Source organism: Mchenga conophoros, linkage group LG1 (genome assembly GCF_057382185.1).
Source record: "Mchenga conophoros isolate Kocher_MC1m ecotype Shallow Benthic linkage group LG1, M_conophoros_male_GT1.1, whole genome shotgun sequence".
Classification (NCBI taxonomy): Eukaryota; Metazoa; Chordata; class Actinopteri; order Cichliformes; family Cichlidae; genus Mchenga; species Mchenga conophoros.
In genome coordinates, this window is record NC_140526.1 from 21928809 (window position 1) to 21956733 (window position 27925).

General features: G+C 39.0%; 1 protein-coding gene across 4 annotated transcripts in view; it reads right to left on the minus strand.

Annotated features, from left to right (window-relative positions):
• Positions 1 to 27925, minus strand: part of tub (TUB bipartite transcription factor) — a 56694-nt gene that overhangs the window by 2600 nt on the left and 26169 nt on the right. The window contains exons 1-11 of one of the 4 annotated variants that reach the window (XM_085269829.1): positions 27204 to 27923; positions 17414 to 17465; positions 12798 to 12960; positions 10109 to 10246; positions 7965 to 8117; positions 7037 to 7158; positions 5100 to 5291; positions 4808 to 4920; positions 1668 to 1782; positions 784 to 882; positions 484 to 655 (exon numbers count right to left, since the gene is read on the minus strand). In XM_085269829.1, coding sequence (XP_085125955.1) covers positions 484 to 655; positions 784 to 882; positions 1668 to 1782; positions 4808 to 4920; positions 5100 to 5291; positions 7037 to 7158; positions 7965 to 8117; positions 10109 to 10246; positions 12798 to 12960; positions 17414 to 17465; positions 27204 to 27241 — 1357 coding nt within the window. In that variant the 5' untranslated portion in view covers positions 27242 to 27923. Of the gene's footprint in view, positions 1 to 483; positions 656 to 783; positions 883 to 1667; positions 1783 to 4807; positions 4921 to 5099; positions 5292 to 7036; positions 7159 to 7964; positions 8121 to 10108; positions 10247 to 12797; positions 12961 to 17413; positions 17466 to 27203; positions 27924 to 27925 lie in introns of those variants that run through there. The other 3 variants (XM_085269828.1, XM_085269825.1, XM_085269827.1) reach the window with 3 other exon arrangements.

Here is a 27925-nt window from a genome sequence, read left to right on the forward strand (position 1 = left end):
AGTATAGTGTAAAATAATCTGCCCCTCAGCAACAGTTCCACTAACTTTCTGTAGTTTCTCTTTGGCTGCTTTTTCACTCATTTTCAATCCAGTTTTTGTTCCTTTCTTTGGAACTATGAAAAAAGTCAAATATAACACAGTATGATGGGCAAAAAATTGTATTTTATGCCAGCAAGTGAAGCAGTGTGGGATCGTCTCAACAGAGAACAGAACAAAAGGCATCCAACATTCAAAGAAGAGCTTTGAGAGTCCTTCAAGAAACCTGGAAAACTATTCCTGAACACTCCTGAAAGAAATTCTAAATCTGTCTCACAAGTACCTATATGTAAAATAATACTGTCTAATTTAATAGCATCCACAGTATCAGGTTATGTGGCTGTCTCAAACAGTCATTGGGTAAAACAAGATTATAAAACAGAAACAGACCTTAGTCTTTAGCCTTTGTTTAGTATTTAGAAATGTTATGTGTGGACGAAAGCTTACGGTCATTGTCGTGAATAATTTGGAAATTCTTAACGGAAGCCTGAGTGACTCTGCCGTGGAAGTTGAGCACGTAGGACTGTGTGTCATCGTTCCACACAGGCGTCTTGTTGTGAAGTTCAATCACGCTCTCTGTGTTCTTGTTCTGCCACCTGGCCAGCAGTGACTCATGATCCTGTAATGAAGAAGAATAGAAAAGCCTTGGACATGGACACCATATGTATCGGATCGATTAAATAAGTATTAGAAGAGGCTGAACTGGTCAGAGCAGCTGCGACTACTGAGAAATTGGCCAACACATACATTTCGTGGCCGAATAGAAACTCTCTCGTGGTCCATGTTCATTCCAGGAATGATGACACTCATTTTTCGAGGCCCTTTAAATCCTAAGACATTGGTTTCCTACATTTAAAAAAGAGAATTAAAAAAGATAAACAGATCACCTCTCAATGCCCTTTCTTAAACAAATGTTATCCTAAGGTGGATTACTGAATGTTATTTCTGGATGCAGTTACATAAAGCTGTACTTTTCAAAGCCTTAGCTTTAGCTAATATTTGTCGTTTTGCTCACTGCCATCGTAGGACGACCGGCTGACGTCCATGTCATTTCATTTTTGACCTATTTTTAAACCATGACCTGGCAAAATGTAGCTCATTTAGTTAACCTTTATTTAACCATGACGCTCTTTTTCAAGGGAGACATGGCCACATCTCAATTTTAAACACTGCATCTGAATTTTTGCAGTGCGTTGTACTGTCATGTATGAGGTTGTTGTGGGAGGTTTTTCAGATCATATAAGTACATTTCTCATGAAAACAGATGATCAGTTACTATGCTGACAGTTAAGATATTTGCTAACTATGGCTATTTTAATTTCCTGTTTATGTAGCTACTTAGAGCTTGAATCACAGCTTGTGCTGCAAATAAAGGATGCACAGTGGTTGTCTGCTGCCAGGGCTTAGACAGGGAGGACAGAGCTGCTCCATTCACAATTCTGCTGCAACTTTTTTTCCATTTCTGCCTAATGCAGTTTTAAACAGGTTACTGGAAAAATGCATTATTTTAAATCAGTAGTATTACAGCATATTTCTAACAAAATCTAAATAATAATAATAATGCTGTATCTTTTCAGCAACGTGAAAACACAAGTATAGTCAAGTATAGTCTAGCATTTTGATGAACTCACATAGCAAATGGCTGCTAGCTCTTGACGCAAGTTGCTAGCTTCGAGGCTGGTGGTGCTCTTCATAGGGTTCAGACCGTTGTCATATACAGTGAACTTAGTTCCCATGAGGTTTGATCTGCAAACAAAACATTACACATTAAGGAATATAATGACTCTCTAAAACAAACACCGGCGGTGGGGCTCAAACTACCTGCGTAAATTAGCAGTTTTGCTATAATCTGGCATGTTTACATGTTATATTTTTCATAATACTTATGCCCACTAACATGCGCTATCCCTGCTAAATATATAAAAAACAAATAACTGGAAATAACAGGTATCCAGGTTTAATTACATAATGAAAACAGATCGCATGGTTTGACACTTGAGTTTTGAAATATGACCTGAGCTCCTTTGCAACAATTGTCACTGGTGTAAAACTTGTGTTTTTGTGCTCTCCCTGGAGTATAACTCCCTTTATCATCTCATTTAGTTTCAACTGAAACCACACCTTACAAAATGAATTATGTTGAATTCAGTAAGACTTAAGGTAGCGAATGAGATCATAAAATCGTCAAGAAGGTGTTCACAGATAAAATCACAAGTGGAGTGATTTTTCCAGAGCCTTCTACATACTGTCTGTGGATACAAACTGAAAGGGAAATAAAAGCAGAGTACAGTGTTTGCAAACCACTGCATGCTTTTGACTTCATGCCCCTCCAAATATAATTGTGTTCCACTCGAGTTCGTCCTTGTTGGCTTATGGCTCAGCAGTGATTGATAGACTGGATTTTGGCAGGTGGGTGGTCCAATCTAAATCCCGACAGACAAGGCAAGTGGCTAGTGCTCTGTCTTTAAGCAAGTTCTTACATGAGGTAAACACTGGCTGAAAAGTTGACAAAATATGGCATACAACATCCTTGACTCGATTCCCAGCGAGAGCACCTTTGCTTAATTTCATACCACCTTCTCCCTCCCTACCCCACTCGATCTTTTTTTCTCATACCACATTTACTTTCATATGTTGCACTCGCTTTTCGCTTAGAAACCTTTTTCTATAAAATGAGGAATTAGAAAACATATTCTCCGCTGTACTGTAGCGCTGATGTTTGATGTATTGTGCTGTTCAATCAATCATTAATTAGTTCTTACACTTTTTAGACTGTCAGTCATTAGTTCTTGCACTGCACACCAGTAAATGGCAATAAAGACAGAATCTGCAGGAAAATTTGTCCAACTATACTCAATTCCAGCTATGAAATAACCATTTATCTAATATTGGAGAACAACATTTGCATTTCTCGGTTATACTCGTCCAGTGTATTTTAAACAACTTTGACTTGACACCTACCTGTGCGGTGTAGGTGGTGCCATTTAGAAATGCTTCTTAAAAGCCACATGTTTAGCCGTCTCATTTAGATATCTCATTTAGGCCAAGGACTGATGAAAGGTCACTGTTCGTTCCAATTTAGACCGCCATCATTCAAGCAGGACAGTGCAAAGCTTTGAGCGGTACATCGACCAGTGGTCCAAAGACTAAAAGGTTGCACAAGCCCATATTTGATTAAACTCTAGAGGGGCTTCCATGGAGCCTTGAAGCTGTTTCTAATGATTATGTCAATCATGTTTTGTTTTGGTTTGTTTTTTAAAAAATACAATTAGATTAGAAATAGTAGTTCGAGCACAAAAGTTAAATAAGAAATCCAACACTTAGCATAATTACTCAGATTATGTATTCTGATCTGGAAGAAATTATTCATCAGTTAAAGTCTTGCACTTCTTTACTTGACAACATCCCCAACAAACTCTTCAAATCTGTGTCTCGTTGTTTTACAAATCATATTATCAATAGCTCTCTCCAGACTGGAATTTTCCCTGTTTCACTCAGATGTGCTGTAATCACACTGCTACTCAGCAAGAACAACTTAGAGTCATTGGTAATGATTATGGAGGCATTTCTAATCTTTCATTCCTCAAAATATTTAAAAAAAAATGTTTACAAACAACCGGATGAATGCCTTTCAAATCACAGCATTTATGATGAGTACCAATCAGGGTTCAGATCTAATCATAGCACAGAAGCAGCTCCTGCTAAAGTCATCAATGACCTGCAGATCAACAGTGACTCACAGAGAGTTGCAGTTTTACTTCTGCTTGATCTCACTGCTGCTTTTGACACTGCTGATCGTGACATTTTAATTTAAAGGCTGAATGACTCAGTTGGTTTACCAGGTCAAGTTCTTGATTTGCTATCATCATACCAAAAGAGGATCTAGATGTGTTCTTATGTTCTTATGTTCTTATGTTCTTTCTTGGTACTATCATAAAGAATCATAATATTATCTTGAAATTCTTATACAGATGATACATAGTTTTACCCATCATCGTCAAAAAATATGTTCATATTTATCATCCCTTCCTCTGAAGCACAATGAGCGAGTCAGAAACCTTGGCAACATTTTGGACAGTGATCTCAGGTTTAATAAAAACATCAATAAGGTTAGTAAGAACTGCTTTTCGTATGTTAGAAAAGTTAGAGGATTCTTATCTCAAAGGGAAATTGGTCCATGCTTTCATAGAAATTAGTTTAGATTATTGTGGTGCTCCATTTGCAGGACTCTCACAAATAATCAGTAGGCCGACTCTCGTCGTATTCAAAATGCAGCAACAGAGTCCTTACAGGTAGGCACAAATTTGACCAAGCAGTGTTGAAGTCACTTCATAGACTCCCAGTGCAATACAGAATTACCTGTAAAAGCTTTTTATTAGTTCATAAAGCTCTTAGTAGTTTGGCCCCTTGAGTACATCTCTGACTTGCTCACTGTTTATAACCCAGTCAGATCTCTCAGGTCATCAGGTCCAGAATTTTTAAATGTTCAGATGTAAGTATGCTGAGGGAGTGTTTGGTTACTGTGGTCCTGTTCTTTGGAACAAGCTGCTCACACAGACCTACACTTAATAGCTGTGTGTGTGTTTTAAAGATTTATTTTCACTACCTTAAGGTATTGTACCTTTTTAAATGCGCTTCTTTCTTCTGTGTTAAGCACATTGACTTTAGATATAATGAAATGTGCCATATAGATTAATATTGCCAATGCCATATCTAATTCCTAATGTAAGCTGCTAAAGTGTTTAATACAACAAAGCCACTGAGGACTTACCTCAGTTTGCCAATAAAACTCTCTCCACCTCGAGACAGATCAGTTGGATCAATGGAGATGAGGTAATTTGATGTTTTACTCTTTTTCCTCTTTCTCCCAGCTAACAGGAACACCTGTTACCAAACCATATTGTCAAACACCTACAGACAATCAACATGGTTTGATACCACAAAGCTGCATTATTTGAATATATAAGTTAGATTAGAGTCCAGATGTTAACAACTTACTGTAAAAAAATTCCCTGACAGATATCTTGTGTAATATGTTTTTAAACCTTAAAGACTCGTCTCACCTTCTTGCCATCCTCTCTCTCCAGGTGGAGATAGTAGGTCGGATACATGCCTCTGTCCATGCCCTTTTTGTCCCTGGTGATTCTGCACTTCACTCTGACCCCCTGCGGTGCTGGGCGCAGAGAAAACTCCTCAAGGTCATCAACATCAATGGCAGGTTCACTGACTGGTGGAGTGGGTGCTGAGGCCACCTCCTGTAGGATCAAATATGGCAAGAGCCCTCGTGAAATGGTGGACTGATGAGCATTAAAGCAGAGTAATGAGTCTGGAAATCAAATTGTCCACTGGGATTAAGAATGAGCACACTGTGTCTAAAATAAGAACCTGAAGCAGAGACAGAACATTGAAATGACTGAAGGGAAAAAATTAGAGTGGAAAGAAGAGCAAAGAGAAATTATGTTATCAAAAGGGGAAAGAGACAGCAAAGGCTGGGAAGTCCATAACTGTGTGTTTCATTCTGTGCTTTTCTACCTAGTTATACTTTTACTGCATTCGCAGTGTGTTTGCACTTAAAAAGGAAGTCATTGCCAATCAGACGCTTTCCAGATGGTATAACATATGGAATCAACATCTAATGCTACTGTTCAGTTTTGACTAGACCCCCTCTTTCCTGAACTCCTCCATATATGCTGCAGATGCAAATTTCTATTTTTAACTCCATAAGACATTTTGCCACTGATACTCAGTACAATTCTTGTGTACTTTGGGATACCTCAATCTTTTCTCTTTGTTTCCCTTCCATAAGAATGGCTTCTTGAAAGCCACATATCCACTGAGACTATTTCTGATGATGGTTCAGTGAACAAAAAGTGGATCAACTAAAGGGCCAGATGTATCTCTGTCCTGTGACATGCCTTTTCTGTTTTTCCCCCCATATCTTAAAGACGTGACATTTCAGAATTGGATCTTTGCTAAGTTGTCTTTTATGTGTGAATACAACACTGGTTAATCCCTTGAGTTTTATGCTTGAATGATTCATAGGCCAGGCTTAAACGGCTCAACAAAAAAGGGAAAAAAAACCTCTGATAATGGTCAGGTACAAGGACTGTACAGAACATTAGCAAAAAGCAGTTAATATCCAAAGAAAAGATGAAAGGCTAGGGCACTATGGCCCAATACCACGTTAAAAACAAAAAACTAGAAACTCTAGCTTCTTGGAAGCAAAGATTGCAAAAAAATGAAGGGTGGCTCAAGACTTTTGCACCACACTATATCTATAAACAAAGACATTTTTGTACTTTGGCTACTTTCTTACGAGTGCACTGCAACTCTCGTGTTACCTGAAATAAGCTGTTGGTCCAGTTTATGACCAAACACTATCTAAAAGATTATCTGCATATTTTAAAAAATATGCAGATAATGAGCAAAATGCTCACTGAGGTAAGAAAACAACTGAGGAACAATCATAGCTTTAAAGGAATCACTTGAGCTGGTTAACATTTCTGTTATTGAGTCTTCCTCAAGCAAATTGAAGTTGTATGTGTCCTCCCCCCAAAACATGACAGCACACCTGCATCCACAAGACTAGTAAGAAGCAAAGTACAATGTGTGGTCCTAGAAAAACATGGAAAAAATAAACCTGTTTCTGAAACCTGTTTTCTAAAACTACTTTTATTGCACCATGTTCATTCACTCTTGAGCTGCTGTAACATGAATCAAATGGCTGAATTGCCACATCAGCATACAGTCAAGTTCTATAGAGTCTTGCTAATGACCTACTAATTGTATTCAGGTTTGAGACCCCTGGCATATGGGAAATACTTAATTTGTTTTAAATTAAGCTATAATTGTCTGCAACTCTACTTTCAGCTGGGAAACTATCCAAACTGGTGATAAAATAGCAGATTTTTGTTTTTTATTAGCTACCGTCAAAAGGTGCTCGGTGCTGCGCAAAAAGACATGCAGAGAGCACAAATTCATGCTGTGAAATTAATTTTACCTTGCTGGACTTTTTACTAGTGGCAGAGCCTGGTCTTGTGTTGCTGTTGAGCTGTGAAGAGCTGGAGCTAATTTCATCATCATCATCCTCCTCTTCATCAAAATTCATGCTGCTCGATATACCTTCACAGGAAGGATGGAAAGAAGGATCGAGAGGAAGAAAGAACAAAAGAAAGAAATTAAATTGGAACTGTGGCTAAATACCAGACTTAAATACCAGAAATATGAGACTACCAGACTGATCCACTTGTGGCTGTGTTTTATCTGGTGTGTTTTCACTGATTACAGTCTCATTTAATGAGCAATTTTGTTGTAGTTTTTGGCACATAAAACTTGCTGAAAATGTATCTTACTTAAAGCATTGTGATGTCTTACAAGAAGAAAGCGTAGCGTTCATGCTGAGACTGCTAAAACAACATTCTTGCCACTTAAAATAATCTTTTTATTTACTTTTAATTTTGCAAAGTTAAACCCAGTTAAGCACCTGAACTCTAACCCTCATCACTCAACTCCCTCTCACAGTACACTGTGATGAAAAACTGTCATAATAGATCAAGGAAGTACATGCACTATTACAACTCTCTCTACTACACTGTTGCATCAGTGCATTTGATTGTAAATTACAGTTCACATTTCCCTTTGCTGCATATAGATTATACAGTTTTTGTGTTAATTATGTATGGAACAATTGATGTGTGTTAGCGCTGAGTGTTTACAGTACGAATAATTATATTATTTTTCATTCAGATGCTGGATTTTAAAATGGCCTATTTATTTGGAGTTGTGTGTTTTTTAACATGAGTCAGTGGTTTTCATCCTCCCACCAACACAACGCAGCAGCAGACCAGAACGCCGTGGGTGTAAATAAGGACTTGTAGTTGTGCTATTGCAGAAGCAGTGGCAGAAGCTTTCTTGAGCGCTGTCAGTACCTTTTTTGAGCATGGTCACGCGAAGATCCTGTTTACTCTGAGACTGAGTGCAGCTCATCACGGGCTCTGCCTCGGCCTCCTCTGAGGTGGGGTGACCCACTGTCAGGATCTGGATCTGACTGTCATCCTGCTGGGAAGCCAGGCCATCGATCGCTGCTGAGTCAAAATCCCAGAAAAGAAAAACAAACTCTTTCAGAATGACTCACTTCTTTTCCACTATCGGTATTTCATGCTGTTGTAAGATTCAAGTCTAAATGAACCACTGCAAAGTACAACAAGGGCAGGTCATTCAGCAATAATTTGTGCATTAATCACATAGTCAAACAGCCTGAGTAAATCTGACAACATTCCCATTTCTCCACTTTTGGGCATTTTGTTTTATGTAATTGTTTTGCTCTGTGTCTTCAATATTCAATCAACTTCTAAAGTGTGCATTCAGGCAAAAAGAACACGTCTCCACTTGTCCTATGAAAAAAAAATTAAAAAAGAAAAGAAAAGAAAATATTGCATAGAGTTTGCAGGCATTCAGATTTACAGCTCTATTAAGGTCCCGCCACTGCATTTAAATCATGTTGTGCAGCACCTTAATTCTTTTCTTCTGTTGCATGAACTAATTTTGGGTGTAAGTTTTGGCTGCTGGACAGATGACCTCACATTTCACTCTAGAAAACCTTATACAAAGAAATTCACGGTCAACTAAATGACTGCAAGTTGTCCAAATCTCCCCTCCACTGCTGTGCTGCCAGTTGTTATGAGGTGTTCATTTTTCTCCAAACATCATGCTGTACATAATAACCAAACATCATCACTTTGCCCTCATCTGTTCAAAGGACAGTGCTCCATTCTATTGTCTTGTAGTATTTTTTCAGATGCAAACTTAAGCCATATTGTCATGTTCTGCTTTCCCCTAAGCAACCCTTCGAAACAAGTCATGCTTTTTCAGACTTTTTCTGATTGTACTGTCATGAACTTGAACATTTTTTTTATTTTGTCCAAGAAGAGCACAGTTTGACCTTGGGATGAAACTTCTAGGAAGTCTACCCAGGGAAGAGGGTGGCATTATGCTAACACACATCCGGAAGCTCCAGACTAACTGCAAAAAATGTTGGTTTTAGAAAAATGTTCACACTTGCTGATGATGAATGTACATAGCTGCATAACATCCTGTAACAGCTGTCATTTTGACGTGACTGCATATTCTACTCAGTATATATGTTATATATTAACATGCTGCTTTAACAAAATTAGGTCAGTCTTATCTTTTGATTTCTTATTCATTCCCCTGTCTTTCTTTTCCTTCAGAGATATGCGTGTAAAAATCAAGAATCCTATTTTTATTTTATGAAAGTATGTAGAAGGCTGCATTTTCATATCTTCATTATCTAAACTGAAAATGAACAACCTCTGATCTTGCTAGAGCTCATTTTCTAATGACTGCATCATTTCTGCTTATGCTTTAACGAATCAGAGCACGAGACAGAAGAAGAAGTGAGACAGATCAATAAGTGGTGAATCTGGCACTACTGGCCTGGATAATCTTTTACCACAGTTGAATCTAATTCACTTTCCTGGGACAAAGTCATTCCAAAGGCAAGCATCTGCTGTATTGCAGTATATCAGATGCCAAATGTCTCCAAAGTCAGATATTGTTGATCATTTTTTTGGCAAACACCTTAACTATTATATTTCATTGTGCTGAGTCTACAATAACACACATTGAAGGTTGAACGGCATGGAAGCTTAAGGGAAACAATGACAGCAATTGTAGTTCTTTTAATCTTCTAATGTAGGTCTTCATTTGTGGTGTGTCAGTCTGTCATACATCATCACAGACACTGAGCTCTGACGACTTTGGCACCATGGCAGGGGATAAGAGGGCAGCCGAGTTTCACTCAGTTGTGCTGTTGCCAGCTGTGGCTCAAAAAAGTCAGTGGGGAAACGTTATCTGAGGAGGGCATACAGAGCTTGGATAGACTGCTGAAGCTGCTGGATAGTAAGGATTTTGGCTCCTCTCTTTTTCACACAGGGGACCGCTTCTAAAAGCTGATTATTTGGTGTTTAAAAATGGATGTGCAAAGCCCAAGAACAGTATGTTTATCCATTTTTCACACAGTTTAATTAACCATTTGAACCAGCACACTGACCTTTGTGTTTCCCCTTCCTCTCCTTCTTTTCACTGCCTGTCTGTGGAGTGGAACTGGCTGATGCTTTGCCCTTTTTGGCTGAGCGTGGTGGCTGTGGATCCGACATCACCTTCACCTCTTCCTGTTCAGCTTCTTGCACTGAACACAGGAATGAACACGACTGAAGCACATGATGGGTTATAATAAATATGTCTTTCACATTAAACATTACGTTATGTTCTAGTGTAATACACAATACCATTTAAAAGTATTTGCCCCTTTTAGATATATATTTTTTAATATAAACATAACCTGAGTAAATACAAAATGCCATTTTTAAATGAGGATTTAATTTATTAAGGGGAAAAATGCTATCCAGACCTACCTGACCCAATGCAAAAAAAGTTATTCGACCCCTAAAACTAATAACTGGCTGTGCCACACTTGACAGCAAGAACTGCAACAAAGTTGTTCACATCAATGTGAAGGAATATGAAGCAATCCTTTCTACAGAATTGTTTAAATTGAGCCACACCGGAGCATTTTACATCATGAATGGCCTGTTTAAGGTCACTCCAAAGCATCCCAATCAATCAACTTTGAAGCCATGAAAAAACCTTAATCTGTATTTTTTTTAGTCAGTCAGAGGTGGACTTGCCGATGTGTTTTTGGGTCATTTTTGTGGTGCACTAGAACTATGCCATAGAATAAGAAATCAGGAAGGTGGAAAACACTTTTTCACAGCAACCTATTGCAGTAAAAATGTTCAATGTGTTTATTTGATCTTACAGTCACAATCAAAGTGACTGTAAGATCAATTTTTTACTCAATGTGGGACTAATACTGGGCTGCAAATCTGTAGCTAAAATCACTGCAGGTTTACAGTCCAGAGTTTCCAGCTTAGAAAAAGTGTGGAGCAAACTGTGAACGAAGGCTAGAATGTTTTTATTCATTTTCCCGTAGCATTGTTATGGTTTATTATTCTTTTTTTTTGCATCAGAATAAAAGAATATGGCAGAGGAACATCTTTCTCTTCTCTCTACAGGAAATTTGACAGTTCTTGGCCTTAATCCCAGAAACTGTCCCTCAAAAAATAATTAAATAAATAAAAATGCTCTGCCTGGCCTCTGTGTGTAAATAAGAAGACTTCAGCGGCCCCAGATATAACAAATGGTTATGTCTATAACTTCTGTTCCCTGAAGGAGAGTAACTAGGTACAAAATATAAAGTATTGCATAATAACTTTATTTATATAGCACTTTTCAAAACATCAATTTACAAAGTGCTTCACAGTTCGAATAAAAGCTGCACACTGATGATACGTGTACATGAATGAAATGAAGGGGAACGGATAAAGGAAACCCTAACCTATGAAAATGAGTTTCAGCATTCGCTTAAAACAAATAACAGACTGAGCCAAACTGATTGACTTCAGAAGGGTGTTCCACATTTTGGGCACTACAACCTCAAAAGCATGATCAGGTTTTAAAATCAGGCACCAGTTAGATGATTGGAGAGGCTGGATGCATTCGTCGTGGTCATCCCTCAGTTTAATAGCTGCTCTTCAGTGAGCCAGGCAAGCGGCAACCTTGTGTTGTACCTTGTTCCGCTTAACATATCTACTCATTCTGTTTCAGTCAGTTCACTCAGTACAATACACACAGCATGGGACATATGAACATACATAAATATACATTAATCAGAGGACAAGTTGGACAATCAGCACCTTAGTTCTTAACGAGCAACTGAAGGGGATGTAACGTCCAAACGATAGACAGACCAGATGATGGACCAACTAGCTGCAGCACAAAAATTAATTTAAAAATTATTTAATTTAAAAAGGGCCCATAAGTTTGCTATTCCTCTGGTGGAATCCCGTGCACCTTTGGTGACAAAACGCACAGGCTTTGGTTTCAGTAAACATTCTTATAGCGTGGACAATCCCCACTGTCCCCTGGGGACAGTAGTGAACAGAAAATTTCTGCTTTACTTGCTTTGGTTTTGGTTACTCATACCAAAATCCAAAGCAAAATTACTGCACAAGAAAACTCAAAATGAGTGCTCTGTGGACAGCCTATGCACCAACTGACCAGTGGAGGCTAACACAATCAGGCGCAGTTAAGCTAACTTCAAGCCACAGACAGCAGAGCTAACTAGCAGTAGCTAACTAGCAGTAGCTAGCTAGCCCGACTCAGCAGAGGTTTTCTTGGCAAGGTAAAGAACGTAAGAAATAAGGGGTGTATGTGATAACACGGTGTATATGTACAGCCCCACGTGCACCTATGTCATCACAAGTCATGTGCCTTAAAGCAGTGAACAGAAGAGGTCTTCATCCAAGACTTGCGGGGCTGTGATATCCCACATTACGTGTAGTACTTCGAATCGACTGAAAGGGAACACAGTTTCTGCTCCTGTGTGGTTTGATTTGCAGCACTGCAGTAGATGATGCAGTGTGTTGTATTCCCTCTACATGATGTCTTATTTAAAGCTGTAAATTTTACAGCTATGCAACACTAATCATTTAAAAAACGGTTTCATGTCTGGTTTATAGTTCTAATTGGGATGTCAGGAAGAACAAACACTCTTTATAAATAAGAAAGACTTATTAAACGAACAGTGCGACTTCTTTATTTCTTCAGCTGATGTTTTTCTTTAATTCTCTGTTTAAGCTTTCTGAATCAACACAGCCAGAGAGGAGTGCAAGCTTTACCATGGTAGATAGTGCTGCTGTTGCTGCTGAGGTAGGATTCCACCAGTGGAGCCTGTTCCTCACTTTGCTTGGCCCGACGGGTCCGTGATCTCCCATCCACATTAGACTGGACCATCAGGGGCTCTTGCCTCTTCTTCTTCTGCTTCTGTTCAAGGAGTGCTCGCTGACATTTCAAGCAAATGGAAAAATAAAGGTAGAGTTTCAACAAATAGAAAAAGTCACTATCTTTACTGATCTTCACTGAAGTAATGACATTAGAGACCAAATGCCGCCATGTTTACCGTGACTGAGTACCAGCATGCCATGTCTGAAAGTGGTAGATAATCGTTTCAGTAGAAGATTATCATTTGCAATTCATTATTAAATTGGTGTCAAGAAAAAAGAACCGAAGGCAAAAAGCAGGAATGATATGTTTTGTCAGTCCATCATGGTCTCAATGTGTTTGTGTCATCATTAGTAGTGAAATTTAACAATGCGCCATTTCAATTCATTAGCTTTCATTTTCTTTCCCTGCTTTCCGCCATTTTCCCTGCTGAGCGTCATCTTTCTTTTTTTTTACCAGTTACTTCCGTTCACTTTACCCTCATTCATTTAATAAGCACCACCACAAGGAGTCATTAAGTAGTGATTTCAATTGGCGAGGGAAATCCATTTAGAGTAGGCACATAGACATATCAATATTGGCGCCAGTGATTCAGTAAGAGCTATTATTGCCATATCGAATTTGTAGTGAGATAATTTATCTGAGTTTCAGGAGCTGGACCACAACTCCAAACACTCCTCTTCCGGCCATACGTCTATAAATGTCTACTTGTGCCACACATCCATTTGTTCTCATTTCTGCGACCCACCCTCCCTCTGCTTTTTCTCTGCTTGTCAACCTCATTCGAAGTCATCAGAGATATGCCAGGCCTGGGAGCTCGATGAGGCCTTCCTCAAACCGCAGCCTCCGGCCTAGCCTGTTGCTTCATAAACAAAAACATTTGCCATCGACATTTAAAGTTGAGGTCCTTGCTACTGCAATATAAATCAAAATTACCTCAGTTGACGGTTTTGTAAAGATTCAGCTGCTGATTAAGAGCACCACAAAGACAGAAATATATACCTTCATTCCCTTTTACAGTACTTGGCAGATATGACAGAGATTATAAAAGAGCATAGAAAGATCAGTGCTGGACATCTAACAGTGTGCTGCCTAAACCAGTATGACCAGAGGCTGAATAAAGCTATTCATTTGGCCCAACTGTCAGCTCTATGCAAGTCTTCAAACCAGAGCTCATCAAATATTAAAAAGGTTTCTATTAGTGGAAACTTCAGACTGCAGAGCAGTGGAGCGCTGTGTCCTGCAAAGCTCACTTCTTTTCCAAGGCAGTGGTGGTTAAGCTAGCAGAGGCATTTTACACAGTGAATTTATTTAATGATTAATGGTCTCACCTGTGGATAAAGCACTTAACAAACTTTCGCATAAAAGGTTTGAAAAACACAATATTGTGCATGCTTCTATCTCTTCCCCTAATATGTCCCCAGCATGTCGGATTTTTCTTTTTTTCTCAAGTAGTGCACAGCAGGCTACAATTCACTTTAGGTGACTTCAAAATTGCTGAAAATTACTGAAATACAGGCAGACCTTAGGTGCTCTATTCCCATATCGGAGCAATCTGACATCACACAGACTTCTTTCACCTTTCTTAAATCGTGTATCTGTCCTCAAAGGAGTGTTGCGTATTCCTTATGCGGCGGGTTCTGCTTGTTAACTACACGTTTCTGCTCGTTATCCATGATGAGATCTGTTTGAACTCTGCTTTACAACCACCTATGAAAAATTTGTTTCTACAGATAAAAGCATGGCATGCCAAGGCTTCACTAGTGTCAGCCATTGTAATCGCTACATGGGGAAAGCATGGGTCAGAATCTAAACTTAAGAAGAAGCCATTGCAGAATTATCAGTTCACTGTGACTGCAATATGAAGTTCACAGGGGAGGATGTCAGGTAAAACAAATTGCTTATTTTAGTTCATATTTTTTACACACACAGACCAGTACCTACATTTGGACTGCCACAGTTCCCTAGAACTGGAGAGGCACAGGGAACAAAGGAGCACAGACGTCTGAAGAAAGCACTTAAAACCTGTGGCTATCCCATCTGGGCCTTCATTAAGTCAAAGAACATCAAGTCAAAGAGATTTATGGAACAACAACACAACAACATCAAAAAAGAAGAAAAAAGCAGGCATAACAACATTGTCATTCTGCTTGTGGCTAGAGTGTTTGAGTAACTTAAAAGGCTTTTCCCCCAACTGAAGTTCCTGAGACACACGGCTAGAGGATAAAACACTTAAACACAACCTGAGCAATGTTATATATGCAGCCTAATGCGGCAAAGGGTGCACAGAAATATATACAGCGAACACCTGCATCAAAAGGATTGGGGGCACTCTCCTGTGAGCAGCAATGTACACAATTTGGACAGCCATGGTTTGAGAGAGGAGAGGAAAAAAGCCACCCGTGTTAAAATGGAAATACCATCTCTAAACAGGAAATGTGATTTACAACAACGCCTGTCAGCAAATTACGAAACAGTCCTGGCAACGCTCCCCACACACGGTTTTGCCTTCATTCACGCGGTTATTTGTGTGAATTTTGTGCGAACGATAACTCGCTGGTAGCCTTAAATGAATACCTGGAGCTGCACACCAGCTGCAGGCACTGAGGAAGCCTCTAGCATGAGAGGCGAAAGGCAAGGACCAAAAACAAGTCCAGAAATTTTCTCCTTCCCTGGATAAATGAGACAGCCTCTACACGATGTTTCAATCAATAACAATTTGTTTAATGATGCTTACGTGCCTGAAGCCCTCAACTGAGTGACATTAGGAATTGTATTCTTTATTCATTCATTCATTCATTTAGTCACACATGAATAAAAAGCAGTTTACTTCAGAGTGAATCAGAACACATAAAACCTTATACCCACTGATGAACTATGACAAGCTTCCGCAAGCTTCTGCTGCTCTGACAAGGGAACGAGAACCCGTTTGAAGCACTCCACTTACATTATCCACTTCAGGAAAATAGCAGGACGTCAGAAGCAGCAGACTGCACTACGCATAGATAAGAGCTGAAAATGCTTCAACTGCAGCCTGAGTGTTTGTTTTGTTTGGATACAGTGCTGCTGACAACAAACAATGGCAACGGCAGTATTAGTTAGCAGGGTGTGAAATGGCCAAACATCACTTTGACTTAAGGATCCCGAGGGCCGTGCTGCGAAGTAAGTTCTTTGAGCAAGCTGGCTTAACAAAACCTAAAACCCCAGTGAGAGATAATGGGTATCACAAAGGTGGTTATCAACTTTCTCTGTTAACCCAGGCTTTCTGCTTCAGGCTGTGTGCGCGCTCACATAAAAGGGTGCATTTGATGTGTCATTTCTTTTTTCTTCTGTACAGAACTGACCTACTTCGGTCAGAGACATTATCACAGAACAACTGGTGGGGGAAAAAACAACAAAGGGCAACACTGGTACAGAACAAGAGAGCAATGCTGCAGAAAACTTCGAATCATGTAAATTTAGAATTAGTATACTTAGGCCTCTCGGTGATGACGGTTTTTTTTGCTGTTTGGCACATTAGATTTTTGAAACTTTAAACAATTTCCATTTAACATTATAGTACACTCAGCATGTTCATGTCTGTCACTGACCCACAGCCTTATGAAGGAAATGTGGAAACCCCCTAGTTTGTGAAATTAATGTCGCTAATTTAATATTCTTGGTGATGAATGGACCAACTGGTTATCTAATTTAAACTGCAATTCTAGCAGTATAAAACAACGTCAGAAGCACATTAGGCCAAGTATGAAAACATAATTATACATTTTTCCTCTTACTAAACAAATACACACTGCACACAGTTTGTGCTGATGTAACTTTCCTTGTGTAGTGTTTATGAGGTACAGCTAGTTTGCATGTATAAAACTGCACAGAATCTATATTGCACTTAAAGCACCGTGCATTAAAAGAAAGTTAAGTTCAAACAAAGCATCAGAATGGGGGAAAGGGGGATTAAAATGACTGAACATATCATGGCTGCTTGTGCCTGAAAGGTCTACTCTGAGTATTTCACTAAATGCTGATTTAGTGGGACTTTCCTACACAACCATCTCTGGGGTTTACATATGTCCCTCACTTTATGTCCACAGTGTACCCGTGTTCTGGCACAAAGCTCATATCATCTCAGATTAGTTTCTTGAACATGACAATGAGTTCACTGTATTCAGAGTTCAACAGCACACCTTTGGGATGTGGTGGAATGGGAGAGTCACATCATGGATATGCAGTTGATAAATCTTCAGCAACTGTGTGACGCTCTCATATCAGTATAGACCAAAATCTTTGAGGAATGTTTCCAGTACTTTGTTCAAGTCGATCAAAACTGGGCCCAGCCTGGTACCAACAAGGGAGAACTAATAGAATACCACTTAGAGAAATAAGAAGTTCTAGCTGGCTATTTGTGGTCCCTTGATGCAGCAGCAGAAGTTAGTGTCACGAAAAATTGCCCTCCCGTAATTGATTTAGCCTTGGTGTGACTCTTTTATCAGTACAGTAAAAGGCACAAAAGTCTTACCTGTCTGTCCAGTTTCTGCTGGCGGAGGTTGGTGCCCTCATCATCTAAAGTGCTTTAAGAAAGAGCAAAGAAAGAGGAGTGATTAGGTTAAACTGCTCTTCAGCTCTTTGTTATATCTGTAATAGAATAATGACATTACTTAAGTCAATTAAATTGTTTCCCTGGAATTTCGAAGAACATTATATACATGAAATCTTAAAGTCTTAGCTTGTTACCTAATAAAACACTATATGTTAATGAAGCTTCTCGCAAATTTCACAAAACAATGACTGTGTTTCTGCCTCGAGGTATTTTGTTTTCACATCATGAGCTATATCATCCTCTCTGCTGTGATTACTTCTTCACAATAAAAATACATAATACAAGTCATTATTCTCTGAATAAGTAAAATCTAATCATTCATGTAAATAATTATTATGCTTTGGGCACCATTTACCAGAGAAGGATACAAAAATAATGCATACATTTTTTGTTATTGAAAACTGCTTTCACTTACAGTCACGTGGAAAAGAAAGCTTTGACAGGACTTAGGAAAAACTAAGTATACTCTGCTAATCAAATACATTTGATTAATTGGTCATCAGCAACTTCAAGCACCTCTTAAAGAAGAGGTTTTAGCAATACTCTGATATTGAGCTTGTTTTGCAGCCACAGGGTCTGGGCACCTTTTCAGTCATTGAGTCAACCACGAATTGCTCTGTATAACAAAAGTCAAATGTGAGGCCATCTGTCCAATAACAAAAGCTTGGCCCAAATTAGGCCATCTAACAGGATAATGCCCCAAAGTACAGAAGTACATCTACAACAGAATGGCTAAAAAAGAAAAGAATCAAGGTGATACAATGTTCCAGTCAAAGTCCAGCCCCCGATTGAAATGCTGTGGTCAGACCTTAAGACAGCCATGCATAAACAAATATATTTAAATGCAAATTAAGTGAAGCTATGATAGAAAGAAGAGTGGGACAGATTCCTCCACAATCATGAGAGAGACTGATAAAGTCAAACACAAAACAATTACTTCAAGTAACCGCTGCCAAAGGTGGCTCTACAAGCTACTAAATCATGCAGTGTACTTAATGTTTCACAGAACTGGAAAGAGTACTGTGAAATCTTTCTTTTTCACAGAACTGTATCTGCTGCAGATACCGAATATGGACACGGCCCAAATGAGAATGTGTAGAGTACATGAAAACAATATTTCAGATACAAAGCATAGTAACAATGCACCCGTCAGCAACACGAGTATAAAGGAGATGGCTCTGCTGAGTTAACAGTGTCATAGCATTTTAGATAAAGATACTTATATCCTCTGGGTGGTTTATCGTGATACACCATGCAGAAGTTAAATAACAGCATACTAAGCACTTAAATCACTTTTCAAAAAGGTTCCATACAATAATAACTGTCAGGGGAGTTATTAGAAAGCTGTCAGATAGTCTCTCAGCGAATACAGCAAAAACATAAACAGAGGTGTCATTTGAATATTGTTCAAAGTGATGTTGATGATGCATTTTGATTTTCCTAGCAATGGACAGAATATAAATGGCAAAAGTCCAATATAATCTCCATAAATTAATTAGCAGTAGCAAAGCTTTAAATGTTTTGTGACGAGGAAGCATAACACAGCTTGAGCGACTGAACGCACATACACACAGCTACTCCGCTCAGTCAACAAAGATTAAGTGCTACTGAAGCAAACAACATTTCTGTGGATATTTGTTGAATCCATGGCTCAAACTTAAGAACACTTAAGAAACTGTATCCTTGAGTAAATGGAGAGGAACGTCTGCCACAAGAAAAGTAAAAACAGACGAGTTAAGGATGATGGGTTTTAAAGGCTGTTTGGGGCATATTGATGATTTTTCTGCTACATAAATAAAACTGAAACAGAAATTGCTTCAGATCCAGCATTACATGTTTACCAGTTGACCCTTAAAGGTAACATAAGGCAGTCACCGGTACACTGACCACATTGTTCACAGTGGAGACAATCACTGAAACGTCTCTTGCTGCATGTGTCTGCCGTCGATAGCTTCTGGCAATCCAGAAGCTTTGCTGGAAGCTGGACACTAATGGAATCTACTAAATGACTTCAATAAAGTAAAAGGCTTTGTGTTGCCTGTATCACCACAAACTAGATAAAGAAGTCTCCATATTAGCTACAGTATTTTAGTCACAGTCCAATTAGTAGATGAGCCTTTCACCAGGGTATTGTGTTGGTCTTTTAGAGGATGCTATTATCCCCATGCTCACTGAAATGTTTTATATCTCTCAAAAGCATTCCTGTGTCCTTTGCAACGAATTTGGTATCTGATGCAATGCAAATAGACCCTAAGGACAAAAGGAAGTCGCACAAGCTCACTGCAAGAACACACCACACAATAACCTACACACTCGCCTGACCTCGTCCTGCACCAACGATTCTCTGAGCATGCTTTGCTGAACAGTCAGCTATCCTCAGCAGAGCCGGCGTATACTGTATCTCTGTCTGCACGAACGCCACTGTTCACTTGAGCAATATTTGACGTGACATAATGACATACTGCCATCTGCAAATGCCTAAAGGTCAGCATAGCATGGGCACCCTGGGATATTGTGTCGTTCTAAAGCACAAAATACACGCCTGCATTGTTAATTTTAGATTAAAGAATATGCACGATCACTTTGTCTGCAAATATATAAACCTTTCTACGCCCTGACTCCATAGCCCCGATAAAGATAATTGGAAGAGGATGGACATAAACCTTATTAATATTATATCTACCACCAATACTCCAATAACCACTTACTCATCTTTAAATAACCCACTTCAATCACAATCAAGTGTTTAAAATGAAAAGACTGTTGATAAGATGATAAGAGGACTGAAGCTTCCGATTAGTCTTTGCTAATCAGCCTGATAACATTTCATACTACGAATAGTTGGCAATACACATCATGATTTAGAGCTTAAAGTAATGACTGACCAAAAGTAGAAAAAATAATTGCCAGGTAATAATTACGTTAGGGAAGGCGATGTTTATTTGAACAATGTGTATTACTTTAGTAATCGGAAACAAAACCGATTCAAATGCTATTAACGAGCTAATACACTAAGTGACAGGCTGTTCATATCAAACAGCTGACTTCTCACTTATCATGATTATACTCGACATTTAGGGAGGGGAAAAAAGGAGGAGTGCTTGTTAAAATGTGGAGAGCATTGTTACACAAGTATGAGGAGGTTACGCAATACTGTGGAGATACAGAAGAATGAGGTTACTTGCAAGTCATCACTTTCCTATTCCTCTCCCTTATTGTCAGTAGCAAAAATGATCAATATCAGAAATTTGTTGTGCTGTAAATTAGATTTTAAATGGATGTTTCGTATTGCAGTTTTCCCTGAAGATCAATGTGAAAGGCCCATTATAACAAAGTGGAAGCTTTTGTTAAGAAATCTACTTAACAAGTTTACTTTATATTCTTTACTTTAAAGCTGAACTCTTTTATGAAACTATATTATCTTTGCTTTGACACTTGTTGCACTGTCAGTGTGGAGAACCCTGTTTATGCTACAGTCACGCTAATGGTTGGAAGCCACGGCACAATCAAAACTGTGCGATTAACTTTTGAGTTTGTTGCCTTTGAAATGGTTGCTTCTAAGATGGGGATGAAGTCTGTGACCATTTGCAGTTAGTTTCTTGTCAACGTTCAGGAAAAAATGCAGCTGAATGTGGAACTAAGGCAGGAAGCCAAACTCCACAAGGTGCAAAAATCCTTAACAGAAAACAAGTTGAATCCAAGAAATTCCAAAACATGACCTAAGAGACACAAGAGAGGTTGTACAGACATCCAGACAAAGACCAAGACTATAAATACATATTTTCCTGGATTTGTGACTATAGAAACAAACTTTGTAACTGATCACAAATATCCTTGGTCTGTGAGGTAAACAAGGACCCAACAGTTTAACCAACAGGATTTATGTTCTGGCTAACACCATTCCTTGGATGCAGCATTGGGCTGGCAGCATTGAGATGCTCTACTTCTCCACAGAAGGCTTAGAGAGGCTGACAGCATAGAATGAATTGAGTAAAATGGAGTACTTAAAGAAAACTCCAAGTTCTCTTATCATAACACTGTTGTGAAACTTACAACCAAAGCCCAGACTTACACAGCACTGCACATCTGTAAAGAAACCTGAAGATAGAAGCTCACTGATGCTCTCTGTTAAATCGAACAATGATCGAGGTTTGTAAATCTTGGAAAAGACTTGAAATTATAACTGCAGCCAAAAGGGGGTCTACGAACTTCTTGGTTAAGGTTCCTAATATTTTTGTAAATGAATACAGCTAGTTTTCATGTCTCGTGTACCCAGAACAGACAGATTAGTGTGCCATCAGCAATGATGTGGTGAAAAACGAGCTCTAGCTGAAAGTGAAGCTGTCAGTATCTGGATCGATATACGTTCCCACGCTCACCTATATTTACAAGCTTTAAAGTAGTGAGTGAAAGGATGAGAATGCAGATACAAGTGGCAGAAATGAGCTGCCGCCATAGAGAGACTGGGCTCAGCCTTAGAGATAGCATGAGGAGCTTGGTCCTTCGGGAGGGCTTCAGAATAGAAGAGCTATTTGACTATTGTATGGACGTATGCCAAGGGTCTGGAGGAAGATGCAATGTAACACTTTATATTCAGCCACATATTTTAAAATGTGTCCATTAGTTGTTGTTTTTTTAATCTGATGATTCTTTGAAATTAAGTCCACATGATGTGACAGTGCTTTTTTTTTTTAGATAAAGCTAAAAAAAAACTTTCCTTTTGCGAGGAACGTGAAGTTGCATGTTTTATAATTCAGGTCATAAACTTAGCATTTATACAGCAATTAACTGTAGACTGCCTGTTTATGATTCGACAGCTTTTAATTTAAAGCAACCCGCAATGCTTGTGTCAGTGTTGTAGTCCGTCCATCCCCCTGTTACATAAAGCACTACGTAACTAGAGTAAACAACTACAGATCAAGAAAAGCAAAATGACAACAGATCCAATTATGAATGTATTTGTGACAATTTGTGTTCTACAAACAAAGTTATAATTTGACAGATACCAGATTTCTCGGTAACATTGTTAAACATTGTTTCTCATAGCCGGCCAACAGCACTTAAATTCTGTTTGACCTTTCCTTTCATTTGTGCTCTTGTAAAACGTTTTTCTCCAAGACAGCGACAGGATGATTTTTTAATCACACATTTTTAACACTGTGCAAATTTGAGGCAAATTTTAGACAGGCATCAGGACTTCATACGTACTGCTGGAGAAGATCAAACCCCACTCAAGTTAACTTGTTACTCCTGCTGTGCTTCCTTTCCCTCTGCTCTCCAATACTCTCCAATACCAATAATTTATTAAAGTAAATAAAATAGTAGTTCCTACTAACAAAGCTACGGGATTCATTCAGCACCAGTGATTAGCTGGTTCTATTTTTTATTTATTTTCTTTACCACAAGAGCTTTTAATCACTGACCACAGGCTCACTGATTGTTCCTTCAGCTCTTGGACAGGCGTCTAAGAGACCTCTAACAAACATCCACGGCTCCTAATTCAAGGGCAAGCGGAGATTTCCTGCAGCACAGCTTGAGAGAATGAGCTAAAGTAGAAGAGTAGAAGAGAAGAGGATGAAGGATAGAGAGAAAAATGTGCTTCTGATGTTTGATGAATCAAAGCTCAGATTTGGCGTTCCACTCTTGTGATTGAAATCGCTTTGTGTTATAAACATAAAAACATACTTCTTCTGTCACTTTATTCAAGCTTCCTTTTAATCTCTCCCAACCTGGAGACCCTGTAGCAGGAGCAAGTTCAGTTTGTCATAGAAATGACCCTGCAGCATTTTTCAAAGTATGACTACGACTATCATTACATGGTTATAAAGTTTGTTTCTGTTGAAAGGTTACACAAAATCAGCGTCTTTCTGATTGACATTTTTGATCAAGAAGAAGTAAAGTTTTGCTGGAGCTTTCGATTACACTCTGGCCTTGTGATAACAGTCAATACTGTGTTTCAAAATTCCTCGAAATGTCTCTAATGGCTTTAATAATACTAAAAAGGGAAAGAAAAAATCTGTTGTTGCTCTGTGACTACACTGAATCTGCATTTTTTGAGTGTGCAACACCCTCAACGTCTGGACGACCACTTTCCATTGCAAGGCAATTGTGCACATCCCCTGGTGGGAAACAACCTCTCTCTAAACATGTCTGACACAAACTGGCTGCAATCACTCTCAGACAGATTTGAAGGTTTGTAAATAACTGGCTTCCCATTTATAAGCACAGATTGCAAACATGTTGCAATTGATCTGAGTCAGTTTGCAAATCTATGAGGTTCTGCCCAGACTCTGAATGCAAGTAGTTTATGTGAATTTCTGTGTATGTAAAAGGTTACAGTTTAGTGCTTTTTAGGTCATTTCACTTTTCACAATAGATAGATAGATGGCTGCAATTGGCCGCAGACCTGGATCCCACCCATCTTCGAATCGTCATTCATTGCACACGGTCCCAATAATTTGGTTCTTGTCGAGGTCTGCACCACTATTTTCCCTACTGTGACAGTAACATTACCCACATTCTGACTAAATATCGCACTTTTTTCATTTTTAATTGTAAATTTTTAAAATGTCCAGTTTTCCTGACACACAACTAATGATGAGGCACGTATATTTGCATAATTTGGTTGATCTCTTCTTCAGTAGAAATTATTTTTTAGTTACAACATTTAAAAGCACATGCAATCCTGTATTTCAGTTTAAATCTTTCGTCTCGTTTTTTCCCTAACCAATCTCTCAGATTGCTTACCAGAAACTTCAACGAAATTCTTTCCATCACCCACTATGACTGGCTGCATGAAGGTACAATAGAGTAATTGGGCATAAACTAATGTTCCTTTATGAGCATTGTTGATGAACCTTTTTACCTTTTTACACGCTTCATTCATGTGTCAGAATCATGTCAGTGGAGTCTTGAATGTGGACCATGTAAAATCATTCAATAAACTGATAGCGCTGTGACACCGACTCTAGTTTGATGACAAATGCCCACACAGATGCAATAAAAAAGTATTTACCTCCCACACGCTGTCAGACATACAGACAAACAAAGCACTCCGTGTCTATTGATCAAGTGTGAATAGGCATCAGACTGAAAGATAATGGCACGAACACGTGCTTTTGTAGTGCAGGTCAAACATCTCATTATTATGTGGAGAGCCTGGTCATTCTTTAACACACCTCTGTAGTGCATACTGACCAGGTAAAGCACTGACATCCGGGCCTATCCATTGCAATAAATCACCTCTACAAAACCTATAAAATATCATTTAAAACTAAGGTGCAAAAAAAGCACCTCAGCAATTTTTGAAAGGAAATGAAAAGCTTATCCCTGAATACTTGCATGCAAGTTTGCAAAGTCTTTGTTGCCATATAAATTCAGTATTTTTATTGTGGTTTTTAAACTGACAGACTGGCTGCTGGACTGATTCAATACTAAGGTGGAAAAAGGCACCTTAGCTCTATCTGATGAATAAAGAAAACCTAGATTCATCAGAATTAATTGCGTCTGAAATCAAATGTATGCTATTTACATATTTATGCTGTAAAGTACTGTTGCTAACATTGTGGAAGTAGTGCCGAAATCATCTGTCGAGCCCGACCAATACAGGATTTTTGAGACAAATATCAATACAGATATCTGGTGATTTCCAAATCAAACATTCTGATATATTCTTTTCTTTCAGATGCACAAAACATAAACAGATTTCTCTAACATTTGTCATTTGTAGTTATTTATTTACTCCTTTAGGCTCTGCTCGGATCAGCTGTAGCAAACGGGCAAGTTGCAGAGTGCACTCTGGTGAACAGACAATGCAATGTAAGCGCTCATTACATGTTTGAAGGGTCTTTCTTCTTTTTTTCATTTATTAACCATTAAACATGTCAATACTGATAGAGTGGCAAGATAATATCGGCTGCCAATAAATCAGCTGGGTTCAAATCATCTGTACCAACATACCATGGTACACTGCCCAGGATTCTGATTTTCGTTGAAACAATAGCTTGCCTATTTTCAGTCTTTTTTTAAAAAAAAATAAATAAACTGAATGACGCCTTAGCTGCTGTTGAATGTAGGACTGGATGGAGAACAGAATAGAAGTTATGAGACCCTCATATTTTTAAAATAGTTTTGCATGCATCATCAGGTTTAAAATATGTGACAGTAATTGGCTGATGAATCTGCAGTGTGCAACACTACAGGCAATCCATTATGGAGACACAAAAGCAAGATTATTTTTGTCATTTGCATGGTGAAATGCATGAAATTCTGGAAAATTAATCTCATGAGCGTTGTGCAGATGTAGATTGACCTTGCAGGTGGGAATGTAAATAATAAAGCTTTTAAGTACTTTTGTGGTATAGGACACCATGTCTTGCTCTACTAAATTGGTTATTTCTGAAAAGGTCACGTAAAAAAAATAGAATCGGACCATTAACAGATTTTTGACAACATAATTTCTTCATACCCACATTAGAGGAAAAAAACTACAACCCTGATTTGATGAATAATTCATACACAGAGAAGAACAAATTAAGCATCACCAATTCTATGTGGATGTTTGAGCAACATGTTTCCTTGATTTACTTGCTTTCTGTGCGCTCTATACCTCGAACTAACAGATCTACAGAGTGCTGCTGTATCCAACCCTCCCTGCAAAGAGGCCCATGTATTTTTAATGTCAGCTTCATGAGATGAAATCAAAATTCTGCTCACTGGCATGACCTCTTTCAAATAGTATATACAAGTACTGTTACTGCTACGGATACTTTTACTGGTTAATATCTAGTTAGTATTTAATATTGCTGCCTAGCATTCGTTAACAGCTTTTCTGGTCAAGTGATAAGGAGGCCATGGAGAGATAGTTGTAATTTGCGCTGCTAGCTATTTAAGTCTGTGCATTCACTGCATTTCATTAAATGCTTTTGTTTCAACTTTGCCATAGTAGGAGGAATCTTATTCAAAATAAAACCCACAGAGGTTGCTTCCTGCTGTTGTCCTGATGCAGTCTCATTCTGAAATTTGCGGATTGCCACCGTAACTTATAGCAACCATAAGCCAATGGTCTCAAAGCAAGCAAGGGAAACCATGGCAATGGGCATTCAATTAGAGGAAGGAGCCACCAGCTTTCGTACTACACTTGAAATGCTTATGTTTTATAACAGGAGATTTAGAGCTACAAAACGGCATGACTGCCACCAGCATGGCTCAGTGAAGCTCATACTGGCACATGCAGTAAGAAAGGAGACATAAAACATGCACATTTACACGTGAAGAACTTTCTCAGTGATTAAAAAAGTGGACATTAATAAATGTACAAATGTGAACGTGGCTCTATCTTTGATATGCACAGCAATCAAACTGGATCCAAACTGATCAGAGACAGCACTGAATCACATTATGGACAGTTGTGAAACAATATGAGATCATCAGAGGTTGATGCAGTTGACATTTTGGGATTGTTCTTTTTTGTTTGTTTGTTTTGGTGATTCTTCAACAACTCGCCACCTAAACTAAAAAAAAAAAAAAAAAAAAAACCTGCACAAAAAAAGAAAAAAAAACACATTACTGTATGCTTTTCTGTCATCATACCGGCTCGATGTTACTGTTAATCAGTCTGATCTCTGAACACCCGCTCAAATAATCACACATGCTTCAAAAGATGAACACTGTGCCCCCTCTGTGTGTTCTCAGGAATGTGGTACAGTACCTGTAGGGAATCCAGTCGGAGGAGTGCTTGGAGCTCATTCTGTATTTATGACTGTGCTGTCTAACTGCAAGGCTAACGGCCTGCAACAGCACCAGTGGAAGAGGCTATGGGGTCTGAGGACAGCGATCACAGCCAGCGAGCCCACACCGCCTGTTCATCCTCTGCACACAGCTCTATATTCCCAGCCTGCCTGTGTGCTTTTTGTACGTCCTCTAGTTGTGGGGCAGCAGATGACTAACAATCCAGTCAGACAGCCGCACTCTTCAGTCATGCACAGTGAACACATGAAATAGCCGTTTTCTTCTCTCTTCCATGTGTATGCTTCCAGTCAATGCCTCTCCTCTTCTCTTCTCCCATCCGCTGCCTCTGCTCCTTCTCTGCGCTGGCTCTCTTCCCTCGCACTTACTCTGTAGGCTCTATCTAAATCTCCCTCTGTTTCTTTCCCTTTAAATCCCCCCTCCCCTCCTTATTCTCGGTCCAAATCTCGATCTCTGCCTCTTTGCCCAATCTATCGCTCATTATTGCTCGTCCAACATCACCTACGCTCGCAGTGAGTGCAAAGTCAAAGGTGCAAAAAGTAAGAAAGGTTATAGAGAATCCCTTTTGTCTTGCATCTTTGATGTTCCTTTAGCGCTATTTTTGTGCAGTGCCACCCCCTCGTTCTAATGCAGCCCTACACATACTGTCTCTCTCGCTCTCTCTTTACGCAGACTCCCTGTATC